The 21,604-nt window shown below is 39.6% G+C and overlaps 1 protein-coding gene across 1 annotated transcript in view; it reads right to left on the bottom strand.

The window, feature by feature from the left end:
* RIMS1 (regulating synaptic membrane exocytosis 1) overlaps positions 1 to 6,708 on the bottom strand; it is a 695,579-nt gene extending 688,871 nt beyond the window's left edge. Inside the window, exon 1 of the mRNA XM_027852913.1 lies at positions 6,542 to 6,708. Within this exon, the coding sequence (XP_027708714.1) occupies positions 6,542 to 6,708 (167 nt within the window). The remainder of the gene's footprint in view (positions 1 to 6,541) is intronic.
* Positions 6,709 to 21,604: the final 14,896 nt, after the last annotated feature.

Below are 21,604 nucleotides of genomic sequence, written 5' to 3'. Positions count from 1 at the left end.
GGGTTGAAAAAGAATTTATACAAGCAAATATGAAACCAATGGTAGATCAATGAAATTGTGTGTGTGTGTGTGTGTGTGTGTGTGTGTGTGTGTGTAATAACTATCAATCAACTTTCCCTTAGTTGACTCATCACACATGTCTTCCTGCTCCCTCCTTTCTGCTTTACTGCAGGTACAATCTCCTAACCTCTCAGACAACTGTCTAAGATTATAAATTGCAAAGAAAGTGCTGACTTGCATTGGGAGAATGTATTTCCTCAACTGAGAATTCTCTATGCCAATGAAATCTCAATGCCAATCCTTATTCCTAATAATCATAATATCTTACATGATTAAATTGTGCAAAATTGCATTTTCTTTGAGTCTGAGCCAGCTTGCTAGCAGTTACATGGAAGTCTATAGTTCATGAGGAGCTTTACAAATATTTCCTCCTTTTATCCTCCCAACAACTCTGGGAGGTAAGTGCTAGTATTATCCCCATTTCATGGATGAGAAAACTAAGGCAGACAGAAGTTAAATGACTTGTCCAGAGTCACATAGCTCATAAGAGTCTGAGACTGTATTTGAACTCAGGTTTTCCTGACTCCAGGCCCAGAACTCTCCACTATGCCACCTACTGTACTGAGAACAATCTTGCTCAGATATATTAAATGACCTGCCATGACATAAAACTAACACTTTACCACAAGATCATATACACATAGACCCAAACTCCAAGTCAGATAATAGGAGAGGATCTATGCAATAGTTTGTGCAGAAGATGTTTCATCAACATCTCAGAATAGTGGAAAGAGTCCTGTGATTCACAAGGCTTGTGTCCATGTCCTGGCTCAGACACTTAACTAACAATATAATTTTAATAAACCCACATCTCAGTTTCCTCATCTGAAAAATGAGCATAATAATAGCACCAACCTCACCTTTGTGACGATTAAATGAGATAATGTTAGCAAAGCACTCTGCCAGCCTTTAAGTGCTGTAGAAATGCCAGTTATTATGATTAGACTCTCCCTATCAGTGGTGTCCCTTCTCTTCTAATCCATCCTTATACAGTTGTATATGATCAGTATCTAGGGAAAATACAGGTGTAAATTTAAATGTCTGGATTTTGACATGGTAAGTACCTGATGATGTGGGAACTCCAGCCACTAAAACCAACTGTACCCAATCCATGACTCAGTAGATAAGTCCTAGGAGGGAGCCTGACATCCAGAGACATTAAATAACTTACATGGTGTCACATAGCTGGTCAGAGTCGGGGGGAGGATTTGAATATAGGTTCACTATTGCTAGACCAACATTCTGTCCACTATGCCACATTACCTCTATAAACAAATTTTGCTGTTGTTAAGTAATTTCAGTCATGTTCAACTCTTCATGACCCCATTTGGCATTTTCTTGGCAAAAATACTGGACAGGTTTGCTATTTCCTCTTCCAGCTCATTTTACAGATGAGGAACTAAGGCAAACAGGTTAAGTGACTTGTCCAGAATCACTGCTAGTAAGTGTCTGAGGCCAGATTTGAATTCAGGAAGATGAGTCTTCCTGGCTGGCACTCTACATATATGTATACATATATGTATGTGTGCATGTGTATATGTGTGTATATGTATGTATATGTACACAAATATGTACACATATGTGTATGTGTGTATGTGTATATATGTTTGTGTGTCTATATGTATAAATTAGGGCTCAGAATATGAAAATGGCATTTCCCATAACACCTATACACACAGTGACCTCCCTCCCTGATCTTTGCTTTCTCTCAATTACCAATTCAGGTCCCTCTAACTTATTGTAATATGGTAACCCATCATCCCTTGTCTTCCTTCGAGACTCCTTTTAAATGTCAGCTCCTCAAAAAGACCTTCCCAGAATCACTTCTGCTAGTAACATCTCCCCCAAAATACTTGGTATTTCCTTATCTGTGGGTATTTTACTCCTCCCCAAATAGAATATAGAATTTGGGGGCAGGGGGCAGGGGCCAGGGACCATTTGATTCTCTGTCTTTATGTTCCAGGGACCTAGTTCAGTGCTTGGCAGACATTTGTTGAATTGAATTCATTCCGTGCTGCTACCCCTGGCGGGAGAGAAATGGAAGAAGGAGTTTGATGAAAATGAAATGCCAGAATTTCTCCTGAGTTTTATGAGGAAACTCCATGCCCTTCCTTATTCTACAAGAAGTTACGTAGTAAGGACTATTTTTACTGCTGAGAAGACAGGGTAGAGGCTAGAAGTTTGGCATTCTTTGCAAATTGGCATAGGGCTGTTGGAGTTAGGAAGTAAGACAGTAGCATATAAAGCCCCATTCTTATTCCCAGCACCTTCCCTAAAGGATTATTTCCTTAATAACCTTCTACAAAATTGGTGGAGTTTTCCTTTAAAAAGCTCACTCTTTAGAGAATGAAAGGATTTGTACAATGATAACCACATTAATAACATATCACTTATAGAGTATTTATAGTTTACATTTTATAAAGTGCTTCATGATTTACCAAGCAGACTATATATGTTATCTCATTTGTGCAGATATTATTATCCCCACATTCCAGATGAACAAACTGAGTCTCAGTGACTAACCCAGTGGCCCACAGCTAAAAGGTGGCCACGCTGGGAGTGACTAAAACTCAGGCCTACTGACTCCAGATCCAGAGTACTCCTCAATATACTACAATAACTCTATTTTACTGCTTACAAACTCCTCATTAGAGAGCTCTCAATACTCTCTCTACCACTTCCCTTTCATCCACCAAAAACTATATACCTGTGGCCAATTACTGCAAGACTTTCTTAAAGCCCTATTCTTGCCTTTCCCCTGCTCAATAGAGAGATCTCTGATATACGTGTCCTGTCTCTGAGGATAAGGAAAGACCAAAAACACATCCCAGGGTCCCTGGATGGGGTGGAGGGCGGGTGGGAATGAGAGAGGCAGGCTTGTGTGAGGTCCTCAGTAGCTCCAATGTGGTTCTAAACTCCCTCTAATCTGCTTGAGCTATACTTATTCTTCTCCACCTGTAAATTACAGAGCCTCTCTCTATTTTTTAAAGGATTCAGATCTTAGATCTAATGAGATCTGACTTGATTTAAGCACTGGGTAATGCAGTTTCCAACACACATGCTGCTTCGGCTGAGGCATCCAAAGGAATATTGAAAAGTTTGGTTGGAGAAAAATACAAGTTATAAAAAAACCATTTTAAAAGATAATTAATGTTATGTTTTATAGTATTTGGCAGGAGACATATAATTCTATACAATATAGACATACATCTTAAAATTAATTCATGTTACTTATGAAATTAATTCTCATGATGGTAAAGTATTTTCCTGTTACTGTAGTAAATTTGATCCAGAATCCCCAACTGAAAGTTGCCAGGTTTTTTTTTGTTGTTGTTGTTTTTTTTTAGATAGAGAAAAAAGTATCAGAGCAAAGAATTATGATGAATATGAACTTATAATGTTCATGAACTCCTAAAGTGATTATTCATTAAATAATTTTGAAAATTGCTTTGTATTCTCAGCACTTAGCACAGTTCCTGGCACATAGCAAGTGCTTAACAAATGCTGGTTGATTGGTTGATTGATTCTCTTCTATTCAAGTTTTCATTTTTTCTCTGAGTATTATTATTTTCACAAAGACTTGAGGCAGAGGTTGCATAATCTATTTAGGCAAGAATTATGTCTATACATAGCTTACAAAACTTCTGCTGAAGGGGTTTACTGGAAACAGGTCTGGCCTCCCACCAGCACTTGAACTATGAAACCATCTCTTGGGAAAGCAAGTTTTTGCTTACAGGATGGTTGATGATTTAGCAAATCATACTGAAGAAAGACCCACTAACTTAACCAATAGGGCAAAGCCCCAGAGGAAATGTACATGTAGCCTTACCAATCAACTTTCAACACAAAGTTCCTAGGGGTTCATTCAGAGGCCTGAGTGGAACCCACGTTTCTAAAGTGGAGCTATGAAGACCTTTGTTACCCTCTGAGAAACAGTCAAAATATTGTCCCACTATTAGCCAATAAGAGGAAACACTAGCAAAGCAACAATCCGGGCTTTGGAAAGGCTTGCCAATCTGTCACTGCAAAATAGTACTGACACCTGATCACAGCTAAGCTGATGGATAAAGTTAATACAGAGGGTATGCCTTAGAGACTTCTGTCACACAGCCACATCCCATACTCATATCTTTGCAATCTTTTTTCAGATCCTTGCAATACAAGTGTGACATTTCCAAGCAAGCAGGAAGCAGTCAAAGGAGGAGCAGTAAAAGGGTGATTTAGATATGACCATCTGGACCGTGCTCTTAATTCTCCTTTACCCATACAGGCCTCTGTAGATTGCATTATTTCCTTCCTCAGTCAAGATACTAGGTCCTGGCTTCTTCCTCACAAAAGTCTCTATGTTCAACATCTCTGAATCCTTAAAACAGCTGGTGAAGTGCCCTGATGGCCATTACTTGCACTGGACCTTCCATTTTTGATATCCGTACTCAGACAAAAAAACACAGTCAGTTATTTATTTATTTATTTATTTATTCATTTATTTATTTATTTATTTATTTTGGACACTGGTTGCTGGGGCACTCGATCCAACCTGATGTCCATAATCAACACCAAAAATAACAGAGCAACAGGCCTGCAGATCCTAACCGATAGAACGGGGAAGGATGGCAGGGACTGTAATTGTCGAGGACGGACAGACCCATAGTCAGACAGACAACAAAAATCACTGTCAGACACCATGAACTACTTCAAAGCTCAGAAGGAGGGAAACCTGCAGCAAGGGAAGTTATATTCCCATATTTCCACCAGGGATAAGCAGCACCTCCCCAAGTCAGGAGGTTTATAGTGTTTATTTTAGATGAGAAGTGTTTATTTGGTTGAGAAATTCAGAAGTCCCCATTGCAGGGGGATGAGGCTAGCTCTAGGCTTTCAAGTTAACTGCCCCCTTTTTGCTCATCCTTCAGTTCCTACAGTAATGATTCTTAAAGGAATCATTTGATTTCCTCTATGACCCAGCAAACCTCCCCTCACCCTGACAACTGAGTGGCAGTCACACTGATCAGGCCCCAATCAATCAGCATATTTTCTGCTCTTCCCCCCACCCCCTATTTTGATAAGGCATTGCTGCACTAAGGGTGAGAGGAAGAATCCAAGTGTGGTATTATTTCCTTCCAGGAGGCAAGGGGAGGAAATAGGCATCGTTCATGCAAAACAGGTCTGAGGACACTCAGAGTCCTATCCTTTCTCCCTCCCATCCCCCTCTACAATCAGTTTGATCCCAAAGAAAAGATGACTCAGTGCAACAAGTCCCTCTTCTCTTTAGCCCAGTGGACTGCCCCTAGACCCCTTTATGTCCCCTCTTCTAACAAGAATGAAAGGTTATCAGGGTCTCTAAACTCTCCTGACCCTAGACTTCAAAACTTTCTTAGAATATGAAAATCTGCAAGAGGGAAGGTATGTTTGAATATTCAACCCTCCAGAGTCACTCTCTAGGTAACACTAGTAGGCAATAAAAGCCCGGGGTCAATGCCAGCCCCTTAGAAAAGGTGTTCTTAAAAGCTGAGGAAAGCAATCCTGCCTGACAGTGTTACACACCTTGTGTACCAGCAAACAGCCCCATCCTCTACACACACCTGTGTAAAGGGGACACCAGACAGAGGTACCTTACAGGGCTGAGTGGAGCACGTTAGAACACGGAAAGATTTTGCAAGTAGTCAATCACCCATTGTACCATTTCCATCAGTAAGTGAGCAGGCCCCAAAGGTCTCTAGGAAAACAGCAGACAGGAGCTTCTGTTTTGCATAGGCCAAAGTCCCAATCAGCTCTCCCCATAATTGAAAACTTTAAATTATCAATGGCCCTATTTATGAGCAGGAAAATATATGGGAACATAGGTATTGGGTGTGAGGGTTGTAAATAAAAGGTTAAAAGATTCTGGGGAGCCAAGTTACCAAAGATGGCATCTGCCTCCTCCCCCAAAAAACAGTCTTTCTCTGTGGGATGAATTGAGTAAAAATAAGAACAATATTTATTTTTTTTCTATTATACAAACACTGACCCTCCCAATATATTAAGTAGCTGGGAGGAGAGAGGGTTGGCTGATCTCAGAATCTCTTTACCGCACCCCTATTGCTTCTTTTTCTCACCCTGGGCCACCCTAAAGAGCCCATTTCAGGATTCAGGATTCTTTCCTCATGGATGGGCTCAGGCTCTCCAACAACCCCCCCCCCCCCAATACATTCCACCAGCCAGTAAATCTTTCCAATCACCAATCTTCCAGAGCACCCTGATCTCAGGGTAGCATCCTCTTGCTTTTCCTGTCTTCCAGCACTAGTGCACCCTCTTCTTCCTCCCATTTCACTAGCCCCTCCCCGGCTGGACTCCATCCCCTTTGCCCCCCTGGTGACTGCTCCCTGCACCCTGGCATCACCCCCCCCCCACATACACACACCCCTGGGGTGGCACACATTGGCAGTGAGGGGATGAATGAGTGTTGAATGAATGGAGAAATGAATGAGTGACTGGGTCTGCTTACTTGAGCATGGCCTCTTCTTTCTCTTCTTCTTCCTTCTGCCGGTCCATCACTGCCATGATAATGTTCCTCTCCTCTTCGGTCAGGTGGCTCAGGTCGGGCAGCTCTTGCATAGGGGGAGGCACTGTGGGTGGGCGAGGGCCTCGGGGACCCAAAGCAGAAGAAGACATCTTTTTATTTTCCTGCCCTCCCCCTCTTCTTCCTTGCTACCTCTCACCTTTCCAATTCCCAACGAGCTGCTGCTCTCCTGGCTCCCCCTTTCACAGTGTGGTCCTCTCAGCAGCGGCAGCGGCGGCGGCGGCGGCGGCAGCAGCAGCAACAGAGCCCAAGAAAGGGAAGACCCAGTCTTTCATGGTTGTTTGCATCCACCCCGGTCCCGGATGCTCCCTTTGTTTTTGTAGCTTTAGGAGGATTTGGGGCAGCACTGCTGCCTCTCGCAGCCCATCCTCTGATGGTAGGGGAGGGGGAGACTGTGCAGCGGTGGCAGTAACAGCGACGATAGCCAGGGAGCCCAGGGCTCACTGGGATGCTTCACCAGAGAGCTAGCTGTGTGCTGAAGGCAGTAGGAAGAGGGCGGGGGCTGGGGCTGGGGCCGGGCAGGGGCCAAGGCTGGAGCGGCGGCGGCTGCTGCTGCTGCTGCTGCTGCTGCTGCTGTTGATGCTGCTGTTGATGCTGCTGCTGCCGCCGCCGCCGCTGCCACCGCCTCTGCTGCTGCTGCAAGGCTCCGCTCGGCTGCCTCTAGTTTGGGGATGGAGGGAGGTAGAGGGAGAGTTTGGCTGTCAGTTAGGCGGAGTCTTCGATGCTTCGCTCCTAGATGCTGCTGCCGCCGCCGCTGCTCTCACAGACATCACCACTAGCCACTCAGTCCTGGGGAACCGCACCGCCCACACTCATTCTCTCCTCCCACTGCCCAGGTCCCCGCCACCACGAGTGCTCCAGCCCACTCTCACCAGCTTCTCTAACATGAATACTACAGCCCTCTGTCCCCGGGTACCCCCTTGTCTATGAGTCATCCTCACTCTCCAGGTCCCTAGCCAGTATCATCCTCCCCAGCCTTATTTTTCCATCACTTGAATTAGTCATTCCGTCATCATCATCATCAACATCATCATCATCATCATCATCATCATCATCATCATCATCATCATCATCATCATTATCAGGAATTCATATTTCTTGAGTACCCACAATATTCTATGTGCTAAACTGCAGAATGGTTTATAGAATGAATGGCCCCCCCTTCTCTCTTTCTCCTATGAGTTCTACTATGGCTTTCTCATGCACTGGACAACTCCAAAGCAAAGAGGTAATTGAAGCAATTATCTGGATAAATCTCAAGACCCCAAGAGACAAGCACCACAAAGTCTCTTGAATTTTCTAAATACCTTTCATTGTGCAGGTCAGATTCTTCTCACTTACTTGAGGGGTACCTTGGGCTGCTTTTTTCTTTCTTTCTCTCTAACACATCACACTCAATTATAATGTCACTTATTTAGCCCTCTTCTTAGGCCCTCCCCCATCACATGGCAAGATTTAACTTTTTTTTTTTTGCTATGTGAATGAATTCCCTTCTCCCATCCCGAATGTCATTTTGCACTCACCTCTTGTATCCTCATACTCTTTTCCCTCAAGCAATACTGATCCAGAAAAGGAAAACTGGCTCTGACATCATATTTTAATATTTACCAAGTGATAGGGCATAGTCTGTTGGTCACACGTAATACTCCATCTCCACTTTGCTTACCTTTGAACAAGTCTCCACCCCCAAAACGCATGCCTGACATATCTTCATTCCTTCTGCTTATAGAACATTTCTTTTCATTTTTTAACAAAATATTTTATTTTTCCAAATACATGTAAAAATTTTAACATTCTTTTTTTTTAAATTTTGAGTTCCAAATTCCCTCCTTCACTGACCTCCCCCTCATTGAGAAGGCAAACAATTTGATATAGGTTATACATGTGCAGTCAATTAAAACATATTTCCATATTAATCATGTGAAAAAAGACCCCCCCCAAAAAAGGAAAAAGAAAATTAAAAAACTTGCTTTGATCTGCATTCAGACTCCATCATTTTCACCCTACCCCTGAGGCAGATAGAATTGATAGAATTTATCATCATGAATCCTTCAGAATTTTCTTAGATCATTGTGTTTCTGAGAATAGCTAAGTCATTCACAGCTGGTCATCTTAGAATATTATTGTTACTTTGTACAATGTTCTCTTGGTTCTGCTCACTTCACTTCATTTGCATCAGTTCCTATAACTCTTTCTAGGTTTTTCTGAAAGCATCTTGCTCTTCATTTCGTACAGCACAATAGTACAATCACATACCACAACTTGTTTGGCCATTCCCCAATTGGTGAGCATCCTTTCAATGTCCAATTCTTTGCCACCAGAAAAGCTATTTTTGTACATATAGATCCTTTTCCTTTTCTTTCTTTTTTTTTTTTAAACTTCTTTCAGGATATAGACCTAGCAGTGGTATTACTTGGTCAAAGGGTATGCACAGTTTTATAGCCTTTAGGTATAATTCCAGATAGCTCTTTAGAATGGTTGGATAAGCTTACAATTCCACAAACAGTGTATTAATGTCCCAATTGTTTTCACATCCCTTCCAACATTTGTCATTTCCCTGTTCTGTCATATTAGCCAATTTGATAGGTGTGAGGTTGTACCTCAGAAACCCTTCTTTTCCTTTAAACACAATGCTCTATTCTTCTTCTTTTCTGAACCCCTCCCCAACTGTTAATACTCTCCCTCTCCAATGTCCTTGCATTTAATTACTTGGAAGTTATTTTATTTGTATTCTGTATATATTTATGTTTGTGTATGCTATCTTTACTAATAGTATACAAGCACCTTGAGAATAAGGATTATTTCATTCTTTGTATTTGTGTTGCCTGCACCTGGTACAAGGTCTAACATATAATAAGTAGCTGTTAATTAATTGATTGAATAGAAAGCAAGCCTTGGAGTCAGGAAGATCTGAGTTCAAGTACTGCCTCTGAGACATGCTGGCTGTGTGACTACAGGTCAATAACTTAACTTCTCGGTGTCTCAGGTTCCAAGTTGTAGATAAATTGCTGAGTGGCATTCTTAGAGAGTATTTCCATACTGGGAGGTCCTCATATTAATGAAATAGCAGGTTCAGACTTCCCCCACTAAAAATAAATAAATGAATAAATAAACAAACAAATAAATAAACCTAAGCAAATTATATGTGTGTTGTATATATCCTTTTGCCCCATGCAGTAAAGTTAGGTTGCACTAGGATAAGATGCTCTTTCGAAAGAAAAACAGAGAAATTTTAAAAAGATGTTACCTGGACATGTTTGAATGACATATTTGTAACATAAGATGCCTCCTTTTATAAGGAGGCATCTCAAATTGGACCTCAATACCCAAGTACCCAAGGGGCATTTTCCTTACAGAAGGTTCCTTGGGCTGGTGGGAAAATCCAGAAAGAATGGGCAACACTGACCAGATGATGCTATAAATGTGTGTGTGTATGGGAGAGAGAGAGAGAGAGAGAGAGAGAGAGAGAGAGAGAGAGAGAGAGATTTAAAATGTCATGGAATCTTAAAATTGGACAGATTTTAAAGTGCATCTATTCCAGTCTCCCATCCTAGAATCATCTTTATTTTATCTCTGATAGATGATTCTTCAGCCTCTACTTGAATACCTCCAACGAGTAACAAGGGGCTCACTAACCCAGGAGAGAGCCCATTCTATAGTGAGCCAGATCCAGTTGTTTTTTTTTAAAGTATTATTTAAAATATTGAATTAAAATCTGTTTCTCTGTTATTAAAAATGACCTTCCCTGGTTCTACCCTTTATTCTAGGGGAACACAGATTAAATCTAATCCTTCTTATGTATGATAGCCCTTAAATATTTGAAAACCATAATGTCATTCCTCATTTACTGACTCTAAGACATTGGACATTATTTTACCTGGCTAAGCCTCATTTTCCTCATCTGCAAAAAGAGGGAGGTTAGACTAGATAAACTTTGCAATCTCTCTTAGTTCTTTTTTTTAATATTTTATTTTCCCCCAACTATATGTTAAAACAGTTTTTCAGTTCTAAATCCTATTATACTATGAATTTATGTTTCTATGCAAGGCATATACTTCCTTCTGTGTGGGGGAAAAAAGATGGATGACACATGGTTCCTTCTACAAAATCATAGAAATGTAACATTTTATAGCTAGGAAGAATGCTAAAGATCATCTTTGTCGCACAGTAGAAAGATTACAAAAAGGTTTTCTCTAGGTTAAAAACCACCAGTAATTTCAACCAGTCTTTATCATACTTACCATCCTCCTCTCTATGCATTGGGTCCAGTTTGTCAATGCCATGCCACTTCCCATTTCTAAATTGTGTCCTGTAGAATAAAACACAGTTCCACAGATGTATTATGACCAATAAAGAAGACATTGGGCTTATTGTTCCCAGGAACTATTCATGCATCTTAAGTTGGCCTTAACTTTTTTTTTTTTAGCATTGCTGGCCCATAATAAGCTTGTGAGCATTAGGCTCCCAGATCTTTTTCATATCAATTGTTGACCAACCAGCAAGAACATTCTGTTATTGAACAGATGATGTTTAAAACCTAGAGAACTTCACACATTTCTCTGTTAAATTTTCTCAGTTAATTTTAGCCCATATTTCTACCTGTTGAGATAATTTTGAATCATAATTCTATTATGTGGCATATAATGTCATTCCTTCATATATGATATCAAGGCTACTCTAAATTATCAATCCTCAGAGAAGGAAGAAGAAACAAATGATATATCCATTTCTTTATGTATTCAACAAATATTTATTGACTACTAGAGCACTAGATTTTAAAAGAGCAGACCTGGGTTTTAGTGCTGATAATAGGCTTCAAATGACTGATGTTTACTGACTCAGATATTTGGCAAGTTATTTAACCTGTCTGTTCCTCAGTTTCCCCATCTGCAAAAATGAGGGAGATTGGACAAGATGAACTTTGCAGTCACTTTCTGCTCCAAATCCTATAATATAATGAACTTATGATTATGTGTAGGTCATATGCTAGCTTCTATGTAAGGGAAATAAAGATGGATGACACGTTTCCTTCCACAGAGTCACAGCATCACAGCATTCCATATCTAGAACGTTAGAGATCATCTCTGTGGTGTAGTAGAAAGATTGTTTCACCCAGAGTCAGAGGACCTGGGTTTGAATCTCAGGTCTATCATCTGTATGACCTTAGGCAAGCCACTACATCTGTCTTCATCAGTTCCCTCACATGTAAACATGAGGAAGCTGGACTCCATGACCTTGGAGGTTCCTTCCATATTTAAATCACTGATCTTATGATCCTATATACTATAAATCTCTCATCTTTATAAGTGTAGAAACTGAGGGTCAGAAGTATTAAGATTAATGACCAAGATCTTGCAATCTTAAAAAAAATTAGAGGTGGCATCAAGCAAAGAAATGTAATAGGACATCCATGAAGTCCCTGTGGGATGGTCCTCATGGTTCTTTTAATTCATCAAGGTGTTTTTACATAAGTAAACTAGCCAATGGACAGTTGAACAATACAGTGAATAGAGCACTAAGCTTGGAATCGGGAAGACCCATCTTCATGAGTTCAAATCTAGTCTCAGACATTCACTAGCTGTGTGACCCTGAGCAAGTCACCCCTGTTTACTCAGTTTGCTTATCTGTAAAATGAACTGGAGGAGGAAACAGGAAACCACTCCAGTATCTTTGCCAAGAAAAGCCCAAATGGGTTCACAGAGAGTCAGACACAACTGAAATGACTGAACAACCACAATAAACTGCATTCAAGGCACTATGCTAAACTCTAGGATGGTGGTATGGGGCAGAGGAGGAGAGGAGAACTATCCCTGCTTTCAAGTACTGGTAGGATAAAATACAACAATAACAATTGATATGTCACTTTAAAATTAGAAAACAGATAGGCACATATACTGACAATCACCTCTCCTCCCATTTCCTCCAGAAGATTGTCCCCACAATCATCCACTCTCAGTCTTTCTAAGCCTCAATTTCTCCCTATCTCTACCCTGGCTTCTTACAAACAAGCCTAAGTCTCAACTAGCTAAACAAAACAAAGCAAACAAACAAACAACAACAACTAAAAAACAAAAACAACAAACAACTCACTAGTCCCATTTAGTCATCTCAACCTGTAGACTTAGATCTTTCCTCCAATTCTTCAGGCAAACTACTAGCAAATGCTTGGTGTGGGCCTGGAGTCAGGAAGATCTAAGTTCATATCTAGCCTCAGGCACTTGCTAGCTTTGTGACACTGGGCAAGCATTTCACTTCAGTGTGTCACAGTTTCTTCATGCAAAGTGCAGATAAAAATATCACTCATCTCCTGGAGCTATTGTGTGATAATAATTGAAAAGCTCTTACCACAGTGCTTGGCACATAGGAAGCAGTACATAAACGTTAGCTATTATTATTTATTGTTGTTCAGTCCTTTTCAGTCTGGTCTGACTTCATGACTCCATTTGGGGTTTTCTTGGCAAAGATACTGGAGTAGTTTGCCGTTTCCTTCTCCAGCTCATTTTACAGATGAGAAAACGGAAGCAAACAAGGTTAAGTGATTTGCACGGGGTCACACAGCTAATAAGTATCTGAGTCTGGATTTGAACTCAGAAAGATGAGTCTTTCTTTTTTTTTCTTTTTTTTTGGTGAGGCAATCAGTGTTAAGTGACTTGCACAGGGTCACACAGCTAGTAAGTGTCAAGTGTCTGAGGCAGGTCCTCCTGACTTCAGGACTGGAGCTCTATCCACTGCGCCACCTAGATGCCCTGAGATGAGTCTTTCTGGCTCTAGGCCTGGCACTCAATCCACTGTGCCATCTAGTTGCCTATCTAGCTATTATTATTATTATTATTATTATTATTATGACTTCTCTCACTCTCTTCTCAACTTCTTTTAATCTGGTTTCCAACTCACTTTTCACATAACTGAAACTGCTCTTTCCAAAGTTACTGAAATCAAATCAAATGATGTTTTTAATTCTCATTGTTCTTGATCTCTCTGCCGCATTTTAACACTTGATCACCTTACTCTCCTAAATACTCTCTCTTTTTTTTTTAAATGACACTGCTATCTCTTCCATCTTTCTAAGTATTCTTTCACTTTTTGCTGGCTCATCATCCATATCACATCCTCTAACTATAGTTGTGCCTCATAGTTCTTTCCTGTGCTCACTTTTCTCTCTATACTCCCTTACTGTTGATTACTTTTTTTGTTGTTTCATTAGTTCACACAGGTTTAGTTGTCATTTCCGCACTGATGATTCCCAGATCTATATATACATCCATCTTTCTCCTGATCTCCTCTCTCCTGCGTTATCAAACTTCCTATTGTACATTTCAAACTAGTGGTCCCATAGCAACTCAAAGTCAATATACCATAAAACAATCCATTACTTTCCCCTTCAAAAAAAAAGAAAAGCACCTCCTTCTAAAGTTTCTTATTTCTGTGGATATCACCAATCCCTCTCCCTCGATCTTAACTCCTTATTCTCATTCAATATATGTATCTAAATAAATCTTATCCTTTCCACTTCCATAATATTTCTTATATCCATCATTTTCTCTCCATGTACATAGCCACACCAGAAAGGATCCTCTCATCACTTGGACCTTCCACTTACTCTGGATTTACCTTCTGTATTCTGATTTATACGTGTTGTCTCTCCCTTTAAAATTGAGGAAAGGGATTGTTTTTATCTTTCTTTTTATCTGTAGTGCTCAGTACAATGTCTGGCATATAGTAATCACTAATAAATACTTTTTGATTGATTGATTGGAATATTGCTGCCTCTTAGATAGTGTGCTTGTCCCGAGCCTCTCCCCATTTCAATCCATTCTTCACACAGCTTCCAAAATGTTTTCTTAAAGCCCTAGTCTGACCAAGTCACTCTTCTACCCGATAAACTTTAGCAGCTCCACATTACCTCTGACCTCAAATATAAATACTTTTATTTGGCATTTAAAGCCCTTCACAGCCTGACCTCAATCTGCATTTTCACTGTTATTACATACAGCTCATGTTTATATACACCAAAGTCTTGTCCTTCTTACTGTTCCTCATGTATATCAATCATTTCCCATTTCCATACTTTTGCATAGGCTCTCCCTCATGCGTGGAATCTACTCCCTCCTCATCTTGACCTCATATAATGGCTTCATTTTCTTCAAGACTCAGTTCAGTTGTCACTTTCCTGGTTAATCTTTTCCTGTCCTCTCAGCTATCTTATTCCCCCACATTTATCTGACATCTGTGCATGTGCACAGAGAGTCACACATAGGCATATATGTATACATGCATATTTTGTTGTTGTTCAGTCATTTTTAGTTGTGCCGGACTCTGTGATGCCATTTGGTGTTTTCTTGGCAAAGATACTGGAGTGGTTTGCCATTTCCTTCTCTAGCTCATTTTCCTCAAATGAGGAAACTGAGGCAAACAGAGTTAAATGACTTTCCAGGGTCACACAGCTAGTAAGTCTCTGAGGTTGAATTTGAACTCAGGAAAAATGAATCTTCCTGACTTTAGGCCCAGTACTTTATCCAATTATCCACCTAGCTGCCTCCTCCCCCAGAACAGCTGTAATTTCCTCAGTGTCAGGGATAGTTTCAATTTTGTCTTCACATCCTCAATACCTATCACAGTAACTGGCACATATTCATTAGTTTTAAAATGTTTGTTGAATGAATAATTGATAACTGCATCCCTGATAATGTAAGAAGGGAAGAAGCACCATTATCAAGAGGAATCAAGAAAGACATCAGGAAGAGTTGGCAATTGAATTGCTTAAATTCATTCCAGGGATGAGAAGAAACCACGTACAGGCAAGAAGGAAGGAAGTGGAATGGGGCAAAGGAAGAACAAAGAAGCCATCTTGGCTGGACATTAGAGTACACAGAAAGGAGAAATACATTGAAAAGTTTGGATTTGTTCATTCATTCAACAAACATTAATGAAGTGACTACCGTATTTAGACCACTGTTGAATGTCGGGGAAGAACCATACTTCTAATAATAATAGTTGCCATTTATTTATATTGGTTTTATGATTTATAAACCATATTACACACATTGTCTCATTTGCATCTCCAGATAACCCTGTGAGAACATGCAGGCATTACTATTCCCATTTTTGAGGTAATAAAATTGAGGTCAGAGAGATTAAGCAATTTATCGATGACCAGAAAGATAATAAATGTAACATGAAGAGGCTGACCCTAGGTCTGTTCTCTCTTCAAGGCCAGCAGTCCTTTCATTGTACCACACTGCTTTTCAAGCTAAGACATGATACAGTCTGGGCTTTCGTGGAGCTTATACTCTAGTAAGAGATTGTGACACAAATACAAATAAAGCTCACTGAAGGAGGTAGAATTTGATTTGTGTTTAAAGAATGAAGGCAGGGGCAACTAGGTGGCACAGTGGATAGAGCACCAGCCCTGAAAATCCGGTCTCAAACCAGACACTTGACACTTACTAGCTGTGTGACCCTGGGCAAGTCACTTAACCCCAATTGCCTCACAAAAAAAAATAAAGAATGAGGGCAGCTAGGTGGAATAGTGGATAGAGTATAGAGTGCAGGGTCTGGAGTCAAGAAGACTCATCTTCTGACTTCAGACACTTACTAGCTGTGTGACCCTGGGCAAGTCACTTGACCCTGTTTGCCTCAGTTTCCTCATCTGTAAAATGGACTGGAGAAGGAAATGGCAAACCATTCCAGCACCTTTGCCAAGAAAACCCCAAAAGGGGTCATAAAGAGTCAGACATGGCTGAAGCAACTGAATGATAACAACAATTGTTCAACTAACAGGGAAGACTTCCCAGGCATAGGGAACAATTTAAACAGAAGCACAGTGGCTGGAGAGCAACAGAACACATTCAAGAATTCAGAGAATAGTTCAGTTTGGCATCTCAAGACAGGAATCAGAAAGTCACAAAAAAGTGGTTAAGTTTTACTTAACTCAATATGGAATGATTGCAGAAGGTTCTTAAAATCTCTATCCACTCAGGACTTACCTCAAGCAAACTCTGAATTTTAATCACTGGGTATGGAGTCATATTACCTAAATTCCAATCCTGCCTTCCCTACTTATGAGGTAGAGTAAAAAAAAAGACTAACTGGTGAGTTAGAAGACCTGGGCTCAAACCCAGCTCTGAGACTTATTTTCTATGTGCCTAAGCTCCTCATCTGTAAAATGAATTTTGACTAGACAACCTCTAAGGACTCCTTCATCTCTAAATCTACTATCTTATGAAAAGTTCCCATGGCAGAGATAGGATGTAGAAGAATCCCTCATTAGCTGAGTTTCTCAGGTCTCATTTTATTTGGTAGACTCAAATTAATATTTCCCAGCATAATTCTGATCAATGGAATCCACTGTTATTTGTTTATTGAAGTGGTGACTGATTAAATTAAATTTATTGTGAAAAAAATGAAATTGCCCCCCAGAAGTGCTTCTTACTTGAGAGGCTGCCCCTAGATTGGAACCAAGTTTCTTGTATTAAGATATAATATAAAGTTAGAGGAATGGGTCTGGTGGTGGGTTATAATGGATATGATAAGCCAGCCTTGGGAGTCAGGCAGGACTAGATTCAAATCCTTTCTCTGATACATTATAGCTATGTAACCCTGGGCAAATCAATTAACTTCTCAGTGCTATAGGAAACTAAAACAGCGGTTCTTAATCTGGGGTCCACAGACTAATATTTAGCACTTCTTTAAAGTGTTTATAAACATTATCCTGAGAAGGGGTCCCTAGGCTTTGGCAGATTGCCCAATAAGTCCATGACACACACACAAAAGGTTAAGAATCCCTGTTCTAAAAATATACTGTTATCCCTTCCACATCACAACTTTCCCTATTGAGGTTTCAACATATCTTGGATAAGCATAGGAAATTAAATGGAAATTTGGGGAGAGTTTTATAGAAGCTGCAGATGACACATGAAGGCCAGCAGATAACAGAAAAATTTTAGAAACACAGACATGCATAAAATATACGTAGAGTATTATATAATATCAACTCAAATTTTAAATAAGGTGCTATTAACACCCCATAAAAGAAAAAAAATTAGACTTCTTCTGATATGAAGTGAGGGCCAAAAAATTTTACGTAGACTTTCCAGATCACAGGAGCACTGCACCCCTGATGTGAAAGGGATAACTGTAAATAGTGAAGCAATTAGAGAACTGTGCAGATCCAAAACTATATTATGAAGTGGCCATCATCAAAACTACTTGCTACTGGCTAAGAAATAGAGTGGAAGATCAGTGGAATAGGTTAGGTACAAAAGACATAGTCGTCAATGACTATAGTAATTAGCTGTTTGATAAACCCAAAGACTCCAGCTTCTGGGATAAGAACTTACTATTTGACAAAAATTACTGCGACAACTTGAAAATAGTATGACAGAAACTAGGCATAGATCACCAACTCAGACCCTATATGAAGATAAGATCAAAATGGGTACATGATTTAGACATAAGGGATGATACCATAAGCAAATTAGGAAAGCAATGAATAGTTTACCTGTCAGATCTATGGAGAAGGGAAGAATTTATGATCAAACAAGAGATAGAGAATGTTATGAAATGCAAAATGGATAATTTTGATTATATTAAATTATAAAGTTTTTGCACAAACAAAATCAATGCAACCAAGATTAGAAGGAAAGTAGAAAACTGGGAAACAGTTTTTACTGCCAGTGTTTCTGATAAAAGCCTCATTTCTCAAATATGTAGAGAACTAAGCCAAATTTATAAGAATACAAGTCATTCCTCAGCTGATGAATGGTCAAAGGATATAAATGGTCAGTTTTCAGATGAAGAATTAAAGCTCTCTATAGTCATATGAAAAGAATGCTCTAAATCACCATTGATTAGAGAAATGCAAATTAAAACAACTTCGAGGTATTACCTCACACTTATCAGATTGGTTAATATGACAGAAAAGGAAAATGATAAATGTTGGAAAAAATATGGGAAAATTGGGAACATTAATGCATTGTTGGTGGAGTTGTGAACTGATGCAACCATTCTGGAGAGCAATTTGGAACTATGCCCAAAAGGCAATGAAACTATGCGTACTCTTTGATCCAGCAATACCACTGCTAGGTCTGTATCCCAAAGAGATCATAAAAAAGGGGAAAGAACCCTCGTGTACAACAATATTTATAGCAACTCTTTTTGTGGTGGCAAAGAATTGGAAATTGAGGGGATCCCCTTCAATTGGGGAATGGTTGAACAAGTTGTGGTAGGAATACTATTATGCTATAAGAAATAATGAACAGGCAGACTTCAGAAAAACCTGGAAAGACTTACATGAACTGATGCTGAGTGAAGTGAGCAGAACCAGGAGAACATTGTACGCAGCAACAGCAGCATTGTGCGATGATTAACTATGATAGATTTAGCTCTTCTCAGCAATAATATGATCCAAAATAGTTCCAAAAGACTTGTGATAGAAAATGCTAACCACATCCAGGGAAAGAACTATGGACTCTGAATGTAGACTGAAGCATACTATTTTCACTTTTGTTTTATTTTGTTTTTCCTTCTCATGGTTTTTCCCTTTTGTTCTGATTTTTCTTTCACAACCTGACTAATGTGGAAATATATTGAACATGATTGTACCTGCATAACCTGTATTAGATTGCTTGCTGTCTTGGGGAGGGGAGAGAGGAGGGAGAAAAATTTGGAACTCAAAATTTTATGAAAATGAATGTTGAAAACTATCTTATATGTAATTGGAAAAAAAAAAAACTACTATTAAGAAAAAAAAGAACGGCATTGGCAGAGGGAGTTTCCTCACAGGGAATTCCCTATAGTTATGAAATTACATTTCTGGACAACACAACAACACCAAAAGCTAAATAAATTTCTATAGCATGGAAGCACCCTCTAGCTTGTCAAATATTTAGTCTTAGAGAGTTCTGCAGACTAGGTCTTCTATCTGCCTCTCTAAGATATAAATAGTCTCTTTTTTTATACTTAAAGGGTTAACATGAATTTTCATACCATGTTATGCATGCTGAAATTTAATCCAAAGGCATATAAAAGGAACTTCTCAGGACACATTGGTGACTTCAGTGAAATATGCAAATGTGTACTTTGACTCCCTAAATGGAAATGTGAAAAGAGGAATGTGATGACCCAGCTGTGCCAGGTGGGAGCGAATACCCTGAGGGACCCAGAGCTGTGAGGGACCCAGAGCTGTGAAGAGGTAAGAACTAACAGGACAGAGAAAGGAAGAATTCAGGAAGGACAATGGTTAGGGAGCAAAGGGGACATTATATCAGAGGTTCTCAACCATTTGGGGGTTTGGCACTCTGATGAAGCCTACAGATCCCTTCTCAGAATGTCTTTAAATGTATATAATAAAATACATAGGATTATGCTAAAAAAAAACAATTGTAGTGAAATACAGTTATCAAAAATTTTTTAGAAACAAGTTCATGGGCCTCTGGTTTTGAATCATTGCTTAGAAACAACTGTTACCCCAAGGTTCAGGCCCAGGGGGGGAAACTTGTTTTCTTAAAAAATACCAAGGTTGAGGTGAAAAGAACACTAGAATTGGAGTCAGAGGATCTGAGTTAAAAGTTCGGCTCTGTCACACTTACTTCCTGTGTGACCTTGGCCAATTCGTATCACATCTCTAGGCTTCAGTTTTCTCATCTCTGAAGTGATGGGTTTGGACCAGATGACCTCTAAGGTTCCTCCCAGCTCTAAATCTAAGATCTCATGACTTGGTCCTTTGTGCCAAGATAATGAAAAAAGTTTCTATGATTAGTTTCAGCTTCGTAGTTCATACCTTCCTATTCCTTCAAACTAGATTTGATTTAATTATGCAGGGCTGTATAGAACGGGGTATGAGAGAGGGTTATTGGTCTATTCTCTCAAAAGACAAACATTGTTGTAGATGGCCAATGTGGGAGTCTGTTTTGCACAACTGTGTATATTTCTCAAAATTTTTTTTTCTTTTTTTTTTCAGTCTAGGGGTGAGCATGAGGCAGAGATTGGATAGGGATAACCAGCTACTTCTAACAAAAATGAGAAGGAAACAAAAAGCAGGTCAGAAGGAATTATATACAAGCAGGACAACTTGAAAATTACGCGGTAAATTTCTTATATGCTTAAAAAGAAAGCAAACTACATAATAGAATTCACAATTTCAAGTATACATTTCTCCCATTATAAAATGCATATGGAAATGTTTATTTTATTTTGTACTTGTTAAATTCAGAATTAAACAAAATGGGGGAGGAAAAGACTGTGGGTGAAGAAAAAGATACAATGGGGAGAGTTTGGGTGAGATCAAAGGGCACAATCTTTGGTGAAGAAAATCATATTCTTTTGCCATTTAAGTTGGAGAGAGGCAGTCAGACAGATAGACACAGATAGAGACACAGAGATAGAGACACAGAGACAAAGACACACAGAGACATAGAGATAAAAACAGAGGCAGAAAAACAGAAATGGTGAGGAGAGTGGAAGGTGGGAAAAGGGGGGGGAAGAAAGGGGAGGTAGGATGCTATAAATTATTTCATCTGTATCCTGAAGTTAAAATTTTACCTTAACTTGTGTATACCATGAGAATGGCTAAATTAAAGGCTATTAAGCTGGAAACAGGTATAGTCTAATCTCTGGGAAAGGTAGGTGGTGCAATGGATAGAGCACCTGGCCTAGAGTCAGGAAGATCTGAGTTCAAATCTGGCCTCAGACACTTACCAATTATGTGACCCTGGGCAAATCACTTAACCCCTGTTTGCCTCAGTTCCTCTTCTGTAAAATAGGTATACACTGAAGAAAAAAAGGGCAAACCACTCCAATATCTTTGCTGAGAAAATTCCATAGACAAAAAGTCCATGGGGTCATGTAAAGCTCCATATGACCAAACAATGAAAGACTAATTAGCTGATTGTTGCTCTACAGTCTTTATTCTTCAAACAAGGATCTATGCCTGTTAGGCCTACTATCCCCCTCCAACTCTATTGTGACATTTAGGCTGTTTTTGAGAGT

The sequence above is a fragment of the Vombatus ursinus genome, unplaced genomic scaffold, assembly GCF_900497805.2.
Source record: "Vombatus ursinus unplaced genomic scaffold, bare-nosed wombat genome assembly UNPS02009835.1, whole genome shotgun sequence".
NCBI classification, from domain to species: Eukaryota; Metazoa; Chordata; class Mammalia; order Diprotodontia; family Vombatidae; genus Vombatus; species Vombatus ursinus.
The sequence above is the reverse complement of the archived record's forward strand: the minus strand, read 5'-3'. Positions and strand labels throughout refer to the sequence as shown.